The sequence below is a fragment of the Rhinolophus sinicus genome, chromosome 12 (assembly GCF_057876585.1).
Source record: "Rhinolophus sinicus isolate RSI-liver-muscle chromosome 12, RSI-T2T, whole genome shotgun sequence".
In the NCBI taxonomy this organism is placed as follows: domain Eukaryota; kingdom Metazoa; phylum Chordata; class Mammalia; order Chiroptera; family Rhinolophidae; genus Rhinolophus; species Rhinolophus sinicus.
The window spans coordinates 10642528-10656428 of NC_142512.1; the positions used below are offsets into that span (position 1 = coordinate 10642528).

General features: G+C 41.4%; 1 protein-coding gene across 3 annotated transcripts in view; it reads right to left on the reverse strand.

Annotated features, from left to right (window-relative positions):
* DNAH9 (dynein axonemal heavy chain 9) overlaps nucleotides 1–13901 on the reverse strand; it is a 316438-nt gene that overhangs the window by 99741 nt on the left and 202796 nt on the right. For all 3 annotated transcript variants that reach the window (XM_088801911.1, XM_088801910.1, XM_088801912.1), the window contains exons 44-45: nucleotides 9396–9558; nucleotides 7401–7524 (exon numbers count right to left, since the gene is read on the reverse strand). In XM_088801911.1, coding sequence (XP_088658037.1) covers nucleotides 7401–7524; nucleotides 9396–9558 — 287 coding nt within the window. The remainder of the gene's footprint in view (nucleotides 1–7400; nucleotides 7525–9395; nucleotides 9559–13901) is intronic.

Genomic DNA, 13901 nt, shown 5'->3' on the forward strand with positions numbered 1-13901 from the left:
CAAAAGGTTAAAAATGGTCATGATATTTGAAGAAGAATGAGAAGGAGGATTTGTCCTACCAGAAATCAGGTCTCCTTATAAAGGAGTTAAAGCAGTGTGAGAGTGATACTGGAGTAAATGAATAGAACAATGAGTGAAAAACCTAGAAACAGACCCAGATATAAACAGGAAATTGATACTAAAAATCAGTGTGCAGACAACGATTGGACTAATCAATAAGTGATGCTAGGATAATTGAATATTAATACCAAATAATAAAACAAGAACACCATACAAAAATACATTCCAGGTGGGGGCGGCCAGATGGCTCAGTTGGTTAGAGTGTGAGCTCTCAACAACAAGGTTGCTGGTTCAATCCCACATGGGATGGTGGGCTGTGCCCCCTGCAACTAAAGATTGAAAATGGCGACTGGACTTGGAGCTGGGCTGCGCCCTCCACAACTAGATCGAAGGACAACGACTTGGAGCTGATGGGCCCCGGAGAAACACACTGTTCCCCAATAAAATTTTAGAAAAAAAACACCCCAACAAAACACGTCCCAGATGAATTAAAGACATGAACAGGAAAAGTAAAACTGAAATGATTTAAAAATAAAATACAGGAAATTATTTTCATGGTGTCAAATAGGACAAGATTTTTGAAACAGAGCACCAAAAGCACAAAGCATAAAAAAGAAGACTTAAGTTTTACAACATTTAAACTAAATCAGCATGACAGAAGTCAGACACAGACTTCAAAAAGATATTTACAACCCATATAATGAACAAAGCGCTAGTATCCAGAATATATAAAGAACTTACAAATCCATAAGAAAAAGACAAAGAACCCAATAGCCAAAGAGCAGACTATGTAAATCAGCAACATACAGAAGAGGAATAGCTAATAAACACTTGAAAAGATGCTCCAAGGTCATGAGTAAAAAGGAGAAAGAAAACAATATTTCATTTCATACCCATTGGCAAAAATCTGAGTATGTCAGATAAACCAAGTGTTGGTGAGGTTAGAAAGAAACAGGTTTTGGTCAGAGAGAAACAGGTATCTCTACTGGTCAAAGTAAATTTGTACAACTACTCTGGTGAGCAACTTAGCACTTTTTGTAAAGGTGAAATGCACAAACCAGATAATTTATTATTGTTATCTATGTTTTGGGCACCTATTGTAAAGAAACTCTTGTACATGCACAACGGAAGTTTCTACCGTTGCATGGGTATTTGCTTTATTGTTTATATATAAAATACTTTGTGAAGAAATATAGAAAAACATGAACAGAAAAAAGTAAATGTGGGTGGTGAGAACGTGAAAGCTGTGAGGGAGATTCAGAAATTGAAAGAAGAGCTAGAATAGAACAAAATTCTGAATTAGGAACCAGGAGGTGGGTTCCTAGCTCAGATGGAAGGGTTGGCCTTGGAAAAAGGAATGGTAATATGGCGGGAAAGGAGAAAACTACAACGAAAAGGACACACATAGACAGATGGGGAGATACAAAGGTAGTTGAGAGGCTGATACTAAATGATGTGAGTTTTCTCAATGACAAAGATGAGACTGGAGGTAAGAATGAAGGAAACACCGGGATAGTAAAATCTGAAGACACTGGATATGACATAAAGGGGAACGTGGTTCACTCCAGGATATTCTGTGAGTCTCAGAAAAGCTCCTTCATGTGTCCAATACAAGGCCTTAGGTAGGTACTGAAACTTTGTGGACCTGGAGTCATATACAAGCTCCTCTTTAAAGTTCTCCACTGCCACACGTTTCTTCCTTCCTCCAGAACCAACACTGAGATCTAGCATCATGGAAATGTTAGAGACAGCAGAAGCCACCCATGCTACTTCCTTGTGGATTTGGCAAATGGTCTGTAATTAATCAGACTGATGGGAATTACGATTCTATTCATCACTGAGGCTGCTACCCTTCCTTGTACTACTGTGTCTGGAGGAAACTTATGCCAACTTTCCAACAAATCCTACAAAGTTTGACAACACTCATCCAGCCAGGAGTTTACTAAGAGTTTTATATTAATTAGACTTCATCATTTAAAAGGTGAAAAAACAAAACAAAACAAAACAAAAAACCAAAACACAGATTATCATGAAAATGATCATTTACTTTTTTCCTTAATTGAGCCAACTTGATTTAATTTCCATTCATTAAGGTATTTCCCAGCACGTGTATAAAACAATCTGTGCTACAACTTGACAAAATCAGTATCTTATTAATGAAATAACCCATTTCAGCCTCATTTGATTAAAATAGGGGTCAGAGAAAACTGCTAGGAAAATGAAATGATACTTAGCACATGTTGGGATTCAAAAAAGTTCAGGGCAGTCTTAAAAAGAGAATGCTCCAGTAGAATCAGTAGTGGCCACACTCATCTTGCTTAAGGGACTGACAGCCTGCAGCATCTGTATTCTTTTTCTCCTTCCCTCTCTGATTATCTGTATTTCCTTATCTATTAATACCTTAGAGCCCTCCAGTGAGAAACTGGAGTCCTTTTGGTCTTATCATTTGTAATAATAAAGTCTGCATTCTTCACCTTTCTCTTATTTGAAATACATAGCTTTTATGTCCTGTTGGTGTTTTATGTCTAAGATCAAGGATATTGAGGAAGCAAACTATGGTCTATTTGCAAAATCTGGCCCTCTGCCTCTTTTTGTATGGCCTGCAAGTTAAGCATGTTTTTTCTGTTTCAATTTTTAATGGTTGAAAAAAATTAGAATAATATTTAATGATGTGTGAAAATCACAAAGTTCAAATTTCATTGTCTATGAATAAAGTTTTATTGGCCATAGCCACACTCATTCATTTAGGTATTGTCTGGCTATTTTCACACTACAGTGACAGAGGTGGGTCATTGGGAAGAAACTGTATGGTCTGCAAAGCTGAGAAAATTTACTTTCTGACCCTTTATAGAAAGAGTTTGCTGACCTTGGTTTATGCGAGACCCTTAGTGCCAAGATGTGAAAGCCTCTAGGCCATTTAGAGATTTGTTCTTACCGTGGTGGTGTTTGTTACAAGATGCCAGGAACTCATAAGAAGATCCCCAGATGGAATATCTGGGGACAAACACCTCTGAATTGGGAGCAAAGTTTGCCTTTTCAGATTTGTTCTTTCAATTTCTCCTGACAATATTCCTGTCACTTATTGTGTGATGTAGGTAGTCATGCAGAAAGCAGGAAACAACCACCAGAGGGATTCTGAGATGTGACAGAGGCAGAGGCTATTTAAATATCTGAACAGTTTTCCTCCTGAGACCTAAAGTTGGGAAATCTGTTTCCGCCTCCAAGTGCTTGCAGGCTCTGTGTGCTCATTCACACGTCCTAGATCATAATGGAAAAGTGAGGCAAGTAAGGAGGCAAAGAAGTGGGTCCAAGGCAACTGTTTTTCTGTACTAGAGTATCTCACCCTGTATTCAGTTAGCTACTAATGAAGGGATTCTAGCAGTGAGGAGAATGGATTGGAAGGAGATGGCCTCCGAGGTAAGGATGTCTGCATTTGTTGAAGCAAAAGATGAAAAGACCACTAGTAACCATGATAGAGAAGATATGGATTCAGAAATAGTTAAGGGGTAAAATTGGTGGCAACTGATTATCTCTTGTATGTAAGTGGTGAAGGAGAGGTCGGCAATGTAGGAGAAAACACAGAGAGATATGGTCTCAAATAACTTGAATGAGAATTTAGTATCACATGAAGAAAAGAAAAGGCTGATTGCTCAAGTATATTCCTGCATTACCCTTCCGGCATTCCTGTTTGGCAGCTAGCTGGAGAACCAAATTTGAATTTCCAGTGTCTGTTGTTTAAGGACGCATCCAAAGAACAGATCCAGCGATACCACGAAGTATGCTTAGGAAAGCAGACACACTTTGCCTTTTTTTCCTCTCAGGAGAACTGGGCCGGAATTTAGCTTCTGTAAAGCAGAGCTGGACCATCAGGGCATCTAGTTCCAGGTGCTCATGAGAGAACAATCCAGTGCTGTCTGTTACAAATACTTGCAAATTCCACATTCTCATGTGATGTGTGCAGACCACTAGCATGTCAGTCTTAGATCTAATCCAAGGCACATTGGAGATGAGCTGATCGTTTCATGCTCTATATACTAAGAGGAGATTTAGCCCAAATATTAAAAACAACAACAAAACCCAACCTGGTTCAGAGATGGAGAGGCATATGACATTAAAAGAGAGGGGACACAACTGGTTATAAACGATTCCAATAGATCATACAGAGGCTGTATAATACTCATTTTTGAGCACAGCACATACTGACTGGAACATGGGAGCTTAATAAATGGTTTTGAATATATGAGTAGATGGAAAGTGACCCAATTAGGGCCAGGGAAGATAAATCTTAATTTTGGAGTGAACAAGTAAGCCTTTTGAAAAGCAAAAGGAAAGTCCCAACATAAGATCCCAAAGTAAAATGAAATACGACAAGTGGCAGAGTTAGGAGAGGAAGAGATGCCACACCTAGGACAGACTATGGCCTCTTAGCTGGGACATGAAATAAATGCGTATGCAGTAACATGAGCTTTCTGAAATGCTGGAAACTGGAGGCAGACGTGCTGCACCAGAAAGCCCGCGAGTCATCCTACGTCCTCCCTCTAGGTTGGGATGGGGACTTGCTGAGGCTGAGTTTGCTTCCAGGACCAAGAGAGAACATGTTTTGTAAGAATTTTTTAAATACCTGGGTTAGATGGCCAGTGCACATTCTTCAGGAATTGTTATATAGCGCAGCAAAGACAGAGCAAGAATTAAAACTTTTCACATTCGGCCAGGGCAAACACTTCACCCACAGTTTCACCAGCAGCTGCGTGACCCCCATGAAGGACTTGGAGAAGCCAAGGGAAGTGATCAAAAATATGACTCGTTTGCTCTGATCTGGGTGGCCACCCTGCTTCTTACACAATTATGCATCTTTTGAGAATTAAAGTAGGAATTTAATACCTTCGTGTGTAGGATTTATTCCTGTCAATCTGTAACCCCCCTGAGATATAACTGGCATAATGATGAATTGTGAAATGTTTGGTTAGTGTCAGAAGAGGGATTCAGGGGCTGAATGACCATCAGTGTTTGGTTTTGGAAATGGTGTCAGGAAACCAAGGGATGAAACAGTGAGCTAAAGAAGTGTGGGAGGAAATCGGACAGACAGCCTCCAGTGTGAGACCATGAGGCCATTGAGGAAGACGTTTTGGGGGGAGAGTTGAAGCAGTGGAATTTACTCACTGTAGCTTTATCTTCAGCCTAACAGGACTTGTAGACAACTAGATAGAGATGAGTTAGTGACAAGGTAGCCTGGTGTACAGTTTCCTCGCCTCTACTGTGTTAGGCAAGAATAAAATGATTGCACAACCCCCTTAAACTAATGGGATGAGGAGGTTCTGAGGAAGCCCTGGAGCTCTGCTTGGAATAGCAATCAATACATTTCTAGCCAGAGATTATTTACTTGACAGGGAAGACGAGAACGAAGATAAGCTCTACTCTGTCTGTCAGAGTAGTTAAGAAAAAAATGAGAAAGATTAGAAAAGTATTGCTTTTAATTGTATCTCCATGTTAGTATGTGTGTGTAAGTCTTGGTTTTATGTAGAAGTCTTAGAAGGGAAACAGGAGCTTGACACTCCATGATTTTGAAGCACAATGATTTCATTAAATTTTCACTGGGCAGGGCTTCAGAAATTCATCTGAACTTGAAAAAAAGTTGTTTTCTAAATGAAAAATTACAAATACTTAAATGAGAAGTAAAATTTCAACGGGTAAAAGTGTAGCATCTTCTGTGTCTCAGACATTATTTTAGGAGAAGATGACCTGGATGGATTGGAGCCCATCAAGATGCAGGGTGAGGCTGGAAACGTGCCTGTTATCTCCAAAGCTGTAAGTCTTTGGAAGTACAATTTTACCCATTTTGTTTGTTTTATCAGAAATCAGATTTTAGGGCACAGCCTCAGGGTGGGAGGGTAATCGAACCCTTCTCTCATTATTTAGCAAAATAACAAAAGGTGAGGCAATGTTGTAGGTGATACACTGTTGTAGAAGGTGCGGGATGTTAAAAAGACAGTATTTAGGAAAGAAACATTTTATTGGATTGGAGGAGAAAAGGTGTAAGAGTTAGTAGGCAAAATCCTGGATGTAAAACTGAATTAGGGCAGGTGAGGAAAGAGATGTAGGGAATGTAAGAAATGCACAGTAAGGAACTGGAACTGTGGTCCTCATCAGAAACAAGGCGAAGTTTGCTCACGCAGCCTGCAGTGACCGACCTGGACAGGGCGCGGGTCATGGACGCGATAATCACGCGGCCTGGGGAGAAGGGCTGCAGGGCACGGAATTTGAAGCTGGTAATGATTCTGAAGCAATTTCCTAGGAACTACACGCAGGAGCCATCCTGCAATATATTATACATGATGCAAGATAGACTATGGAGAATATTGTGATCAATGTGCTTGGACAGTATAAACCAGAGTATTCAGTGGAAGAGACAGAGGGTGGAATGAGGAGAAACAGGCTTTCTGAAATGCTGGAAAGCTGGAGGCAGAAATTTTATTCAGGAACATCTGTGACTATTTCCTTAACCCTGATGAAGAGGTGGTTTTGCAGATGCTGAATCTGGTCTTAGAGCCAGGAAAGCTCTAGTCTCCTTTTAATTAATATAAATATACACACACACACACGCCACATTTCTGAAAATGTATATATAGTACATCATTCACGTACTATATTGTCTTCTTGGGTATATATATTCATGTATATAAACTTCTTTTTCTGGAATGGTTGATGTAAGTCCCAAATCCCTAAATAAATAAAGATAAATAAGGACAGTAAAGTATCAAGATTTAAACTTTCCATTGAAGTCCTATCTTGCATTGATAGTGTCAGAGGGCAGATGACAGCCCCTGTCAAGTTCTTTGGAAACCAAGGAAAACCACAGAACCACATAGAGGAACTGTTCCTGATTCCACTTTGCTTCCACAAAGTTCTGAATCCTTGTTTAATGGAATTGATAACCTAATCTTGCCCTATTGTATCAGTTTTGCGTGTGCACATTCTGTGTGTTCATCTTTCTGCTAATGCCTAAGCTACCTGCAATACTACACACATTCTAGATCACTCTGCATTGGATATGGGGAGGGAACAGCAGGACTGTAACCTGCTCTTCTTCCTATTAGCACATCGAGTCCCCCTAAGAGAGCCCTAGGATTATTGTCTGGTTTGCAATGGAAGGAAAAGGAAAGAGCCAGAATGGCAGGCCCAGCACCAATCCTAGAAGGACCTGGATGAAGCGTTCTCCTGTATCGGTTTTTTCCCTCATTTCTGTGACCCAGCTCTCCTGACCTCAGACCAAGTCTCCACCTTGGAATGACTCCAACTCCAGGGAGAATGTCCTAGACGTTCAAGTGCAAAGAGTCTCTTACCAGATGCCAAGAGATCATTGATGAGCACAAGGAACTTCTCATCAGCCACTTGGGCGTCGGTCATGAGAAACACCGTGCTGAGGTTCTTTACCCCGGCTTTCAGGCACACGCCGCCCAGGTCCGCCTGCCACAACAATCGGTACCAGAGAGCTCTGAGAAGAAGGCCTTCTCAAAAGAGATCCCCCCTCCACCCTTCAGGAATAGGGCCATTTTCCTGTCTACTTTCACAGGATATGAAACAAAATGACAACGGGAGGTAGGGAGGAGCTCTATCTTGCACTGACAGGAAAATATACCTCATTCCCAGGCCTCAATCCTAATAGAGGTGGGCAAGTAAAATTAAATAGTCATGATCTTTGCTTCCCACAACCTCTGTGGCTCCTGCACCAGCTTCTAGAGCTCCTGCTTTGTGCAAAGAAGTAACAGCTTTCCAAAGGACTGAAGTGGTTCCCTGTTCATCTGCGTTGCTCATATCACCATAGAAGTGCCTGAGCTGCCTCAGAAGGCAAGGGGTTGCTCTTGGTCTTGACAGAAGGGTCGTGTACTTGGGGCTGCTGGTCTGGGGAGCAGTGAATATACTTTATGCTAGCAGCATCTTGTGTTCTTATGACTAGTTCCAGCAAAAGGACTTGTAGGAAAAATGCACGTATATTTTGGGACACGGACACACACACACACACACACACACACACACCATACCCCTGGTAGGAAATTACATCCATTCAAAATTGCAGGGAGATAAAATTTGGGGCTAGGATGCCAAGCCCTGAATGTTCTAGCTTAGCTAGCCTTGGTTCCTTTGCTGTATCCCTCACAAGCTCAGCCTTCAGTCCCTAATCTTGCTCTTTTCTCTTTTGCGCTACTCAGGACTCATTCTCTCAACAGCCTCATACGCTTCCTTACAGCAGAGCTTCTTTTGTGTCCAAATAAATTCCCGTTTACAGTGAATCAGCTTCCTTTTGGATGGATGGTTCTCAACCTTATGCATTTCCCAAATTCCCAAAAACAAAGTTTGTCAACTCTCGTTAGAACCATCTGGGGGATGCTTTCAAAGTGCTGTTGCCCCGGCCACTCCCCAGACTAGTTAAGTCAGAACTGCAGAGAGGGGGGTGGGTGGGAGGCAGGCATCAGCATTATTTAAAGGGATTCCAGTATATAGTCAAGTGTGAGAACCACAGTCTTAGGACATTCTGCAAATGCACAGTTTTCATGTGAACTATCATGTCTTCTCTTTTTTGGAAGAGCTAAAGATTGGCCTAATGTGAACCCGGTGTAGGACCTTTGATTCAGCAAGTCATCGAGAGGTTGAGCTGTGGTTTCAGAGCAGCCCTGAGCATCGTTGGCTGAGAGATTACAAAGGCAGGAGGGTGGGTCTGGCTCAGCGCTGGCTACAATTCTCCCAGGGACAGCAAGAACCACATCCCGAGGGAAATCACATCATCTCTCCCTACAGGGCCCCAGTTGTGGCCACGGATAAAAGGGCGGGACTAGACAAAGTGACCTTTGAAAGCTGTATACGATGCCTTGCTCTACTTTCCAGAGCGGGCATCGTGGCTCCTAAGTGCCTGATTTCTGAAACCAGGAAATGTCACTGAAAGTCCCAGTGGCCGGTGGTTACTAAACTCATCTTTTAAAATACGAATTTCTTATAAAACTTGGACAAACTGTCAGAATTCCTCCTATGTCTACTAGAGCTGCTAGAGAGCTGTGTGCTGAATTTGCAGTAGATGTGTTCTGATCTGGATGAGAGCTGAGGCGCCACAGATATAACTGAAGCAGCTCAAGTCTCACAAACGCAGACCTTGGGAAGGCCGGTGTTGCCAGGCTGATGAGAAAAGAGCCCCTCATGTCACCAGCCCAGAATCTAAGAACTGGATGAACAATTAAGCGGAGGTTCTGGGCAAGCGAACTGAAGAGCTGATGAAGGGTGACAAAGAGCTGTGGGTAATTGAAGGGAAGTTGAGTCCCCTCCCCACAGCTGCCTGGCCTGCTTACCTTGAAGTCTGGGATCTGGTAGCCTTTCCGCAACGTGATCTGGAATACATCCATGGAGCTGATGAAAGCTGCAAGCCTTGTCAGACTCTGCTTGCCACTGCCACCTACACCAACCAGCAGCGCATTTCCCCGCGGGGACTCAAGGATGCGATTGATGTGGCAGCTACAAAGAAGAAAGTAGAAAAGAAAGAAGAAAGAATGGTTTCGGTCAGACTTTCTGTGAGGAGCATGCACAGTGAGCAAGAACTGGAACCCTCCTTGGAGGCTCATCATGGGCTGAGCTGTGGGAAACGTCAATTAAATTGTCTCCATACCTGGCCTCACCTGATCTCCCAACTGGATTGAAGTCACCCCTGCTTTGTTTTGAGCCAAAGCCTCTGTTGAACTAGTGGCAGTGGAAGAAGCGCTCAGGGCAGCCAGGCAGGACTGCAGGGGGCATGGGATGGCGAGGGGAGGGGACCAGGGCTTCCCCTCTGGCTCCTCCAAGCCAAACCGGACTCTGCCACAGCTGCCCCCATCACTTGGCCTCTCCCATCTGTGCTTTTAGGCAAGAGGAGGGAGCAGGAAAGAGAGAAAAGTAGAAAGCATCCAATTAGGGGGAAACATCAGGGGAAGCACGGAGGACAAGCAGGAAGAGAACAGTGTGTTCCCCTTAGGAGAGAAGGAGCAAAATTACAGACAGCAGAATAACAGAGAGACCCGCATAGCTCTTCTCTCCCTCTTTTCTCCTTCCTGCACATTGAGGTCCTGTAATGAGTATTTGTGGATTGTTAGTGTCGACCTATGAGACAGCCACTTCCTTGGTTTCTGGATTCTTCGCTTTGCAGCTGTACTGACCATGCTCAGTGCCCATATTCTTCCTCCAGCCATGGGGAGATATTCCCAGGCCCTGGGCTTAAATCACGCCCTCCTGAGGAACTCACTCATCCTGCCCCTTCTCAAATGCTACTCTTCCATCAAGCTGTTCACAGCCTTTCCTCCATGATACACCACCAATCGTTTCTTTAATTCCCCTCAGCACAATCTATATACCTTATGTAAGGTACCTACATTCTTTATAAGAATAACTCCCATTCCCTTATTTTTTCTCATCTTAAAAACAATGACTATTCATTGCACAAAACGTCATAAAATACAGAAAAAGTACAATTATACTATCTAGCAATAAACACTACTGACATTAATTATATGTCATTCTAAACTTTTTTCTATTGTCTGTATGTTTATAAGTATATATTTATGTGTATATACAGTTATTACATCTGAACATATTTCTTTCCTGTATATTTTCAAAATTGGGCTGACATTGTATACTGCACATACTGTTTTGAAATCAGTTTTTCATTTGGCAGTACACTGTGATTATTTCCATATGCCACCGAGTAATCTGCTAAACCATGCTTTTGATGGTGGTATAATATTCCATTACATAGAATAAGTTGCTTGCCTGCAATAGCCTACTGTTGGATATTTAGGTTGTTGCCAACATTTTCCAGTTATAAATAATGCTATATAAACATTTTTAGTTTATATCTCTATGTCCATAGGATAAGTTCCTAGAAGTAAAACTACTGAATCTAACTAACTAACAGTAAGACAATTTTATAACTTTTGATACTTACCAAAAAGATGTCCCCACCCCCAGAATGGTGGCACCAATTTGTACTCTTCGTACTGTGTTTCCCTGAAAATAAGACCTACCTGGACCATCAGCTCTAATGTGCCTTTTTTTGCTGTTTTTTTAAGATTTTATTGGGGAAGGGGAACAGAACTGTATTGGGGAACAGTGTGTACTTCTGGGACTTTTCCAAGTCAAGTTGTCCTTTCAATCTTAGCTGTGGCGGGCACAGCTCAGATTCAGGTCCAGGTCCAGATGCTGTTGTTAGTTGCAGGGGGCGCAGCCCGCCATCCCTTGCGGGAGTTGAGGAGTTGAACTGGCAACCTCGTGGTTGAGAGCCCATGCTCCAACCAACTGAGCCATCTGGCGACCTGGATGCTGAGCAGCAGCTCATTGGCTTCAATCTAGTTGTGGAGGGCGCAGCTCGCTGGCCCATGTGGGAATCAAACCGGCAACCCTGTTGCCCAGAGCTCACGCTCTAACCAACTGAGCCATCCATCTGCCCTCTAATGCATATTTTAGAGTAAAAATTAATATTGGACCCGGTTGTATAGTATTTTTTACCGGGTATTATATTATATTATATTATAATTGTATATTATATTATAATTGTATATTATATTATATTATATATTATATTAGACCTGGTCTTATATTATAGTAAAATAAGACCGTGTCTTATATTAAGTTTTGCTCCAAAAGACGCATTAGAGCTGATGGTCCGGCTAGGTCTTATTTTCGGGGAAACATGGTAGGTAGAACTGCCCCATACATAACACAGAGATCAAGCCACTGTGGGGAAATGGATAAGATAAGGAGGAAGAGACAATAGGTGTTGGCGAACTTGTGATCGAAAGAATGTGCAGAACAAGAACTCAGGTAAAGTCCAACCAAACAGAGCAGAGGATATGTCTGAGATTGAATTGTACAAGATCCAGTCCTGTGTCCCTGACTTGTCTTAATAATATTATGAGAGATTCCCTTTTCAAATTAGGTAATGGTAATTAGGGGTAGAGCAACTTAGCATCTACAATACCCCAATTTGGAGGAAGGGCTGGGGGTAAGTTTTGGTGGGTGGGGTTTGATGTGTCAACAAAAGTAGAGCATGTATGAGGTTAAATGGCTCATGTAAAGCTTCTGTGGTTTGAATTTTCTTATTACTACAAATTTCTTGCATATACCGATGACTGGTCATAATTAGCATCAACAAACTAAATATCTATGGGTCCTTATGGTCTCATCTGTCCTATGGGGTGCGTTTGCTATTTGAAAGGAAACCCTAGCAAATGTGTAAGTGAGTAGGTAGGAGAGTCTTGCCCCCACCCTTGTGGACACTGGGTCTTATATATTTTTTTAAATCTTTGCCAATTTAATGGTTGAAAATATTATGGTTTTAATTTTTTATTTCTTTGATTTCTAAGGAATTGAATATTTTTCTTATTAATCATTATATATGTTTTCTTTTGTGAATTTTCTTTTCATGTCCATGGCCCACTTTTCAATTGAAGGGTTCTTCTAAATTTGTAAGATCCCTTTACGTATGTCTCAAAATATCCCAATTTGTCACTTTTATCTTTTAGTTTTAATGTTTTAGATGTACAGAAATTTTTAGTTTTTTGGACTTAAATTTTTACGTCACTAAATTTATGTAGTTAAAATTCATTCCCCTAAATACTTCGGAGTCGTTTATTGATCTACATTTAGTTCTTTTATGATTTTATTTTTTCACTTTATAATTATTTTAGTGTGATACTTGTACTCTGTCTTATATCACATAGATTTACAGTTCTCTTGTTCCCTTATTAAACCACAGTTTCTAAATATCGGGAGAGTGTATATATTCATCATGTATTCTCTATAGTGCTACCACACTGAAGGTATTCCATATATTTTTGTTAAACAGAACAACACATACCTTATACTCAGGAGTGATGCATGCGCACAATCATTCAACAGGCCAGGTGCAAGGAATCATATGCTTTGCGTCTACATTAGATGGTGCCTGACTACAAAGAGAAAAGGAGAAACTATGGTGCTAAGATACCCAGGTCCTCTCTTCTGATTCAAAAAGAAGGGGGCAGGAATGGATTAATAGAGGCGGAGGCGGAGAAGTCCACTTAGGTTCTCCATGCTGCCCACCACCCAGCTCTATTCTGGAAGGCCTGAACTCAGTTTAGCATGGTCCACGCTATTCAGTATCCAAATGGAAAATGCATCATTAGTGATGAAGTTTCCAAAGAAGAATGGTTAAGTCTGCAACTGTCAGCATTAGACTCCAGCTGGGGATTCATTAACAACCTCTGACGAGGGCAAAGGACTCTGAATTTAAATTACAAAATGTAAAAAGAAGATCAATATTCTAAAGGGCTGCTGGGCCAGAAAATGAAGGCAGTCTAAGTTAATTCATTACTGAATTTCTGAGAGATTCAAAACAAAAGCTGAAGATGTACCACAGCACAGCTGGAGGAAGCTGGCTTACTGAAGACTAAACACACACACACACACACACACACACATACACACACACTCTTTCTCTCTCTCTCTTCTCTCTCTCTCTCTCTCTCTCTCTCACACACACACAGACACACACACCCTAGAGAACTGGCAAGATACACAAAAAAAGGGGCAAAAGAGAGGTACATCTGAAGTTCCTTTTTTCCCTAAGAGAAAAAAAGAGGAGGCAGGAAAACATATGTGGGAGTGAAAACAAAAAAAAGAAAAAGATAGATTAAGATGATGCCAAAGGCGGGGAAAAGCTCCAGTGTAAAGCTGTAAGAAAAAGCACAACAAGAATCTACTGAAATCATGGAGGAAGTCAGAGCCAAATGGTACTATTAAGAGAAGAAAACAATAGCACCAAGAAAAAGACTAACATTTATGGGCTGCTT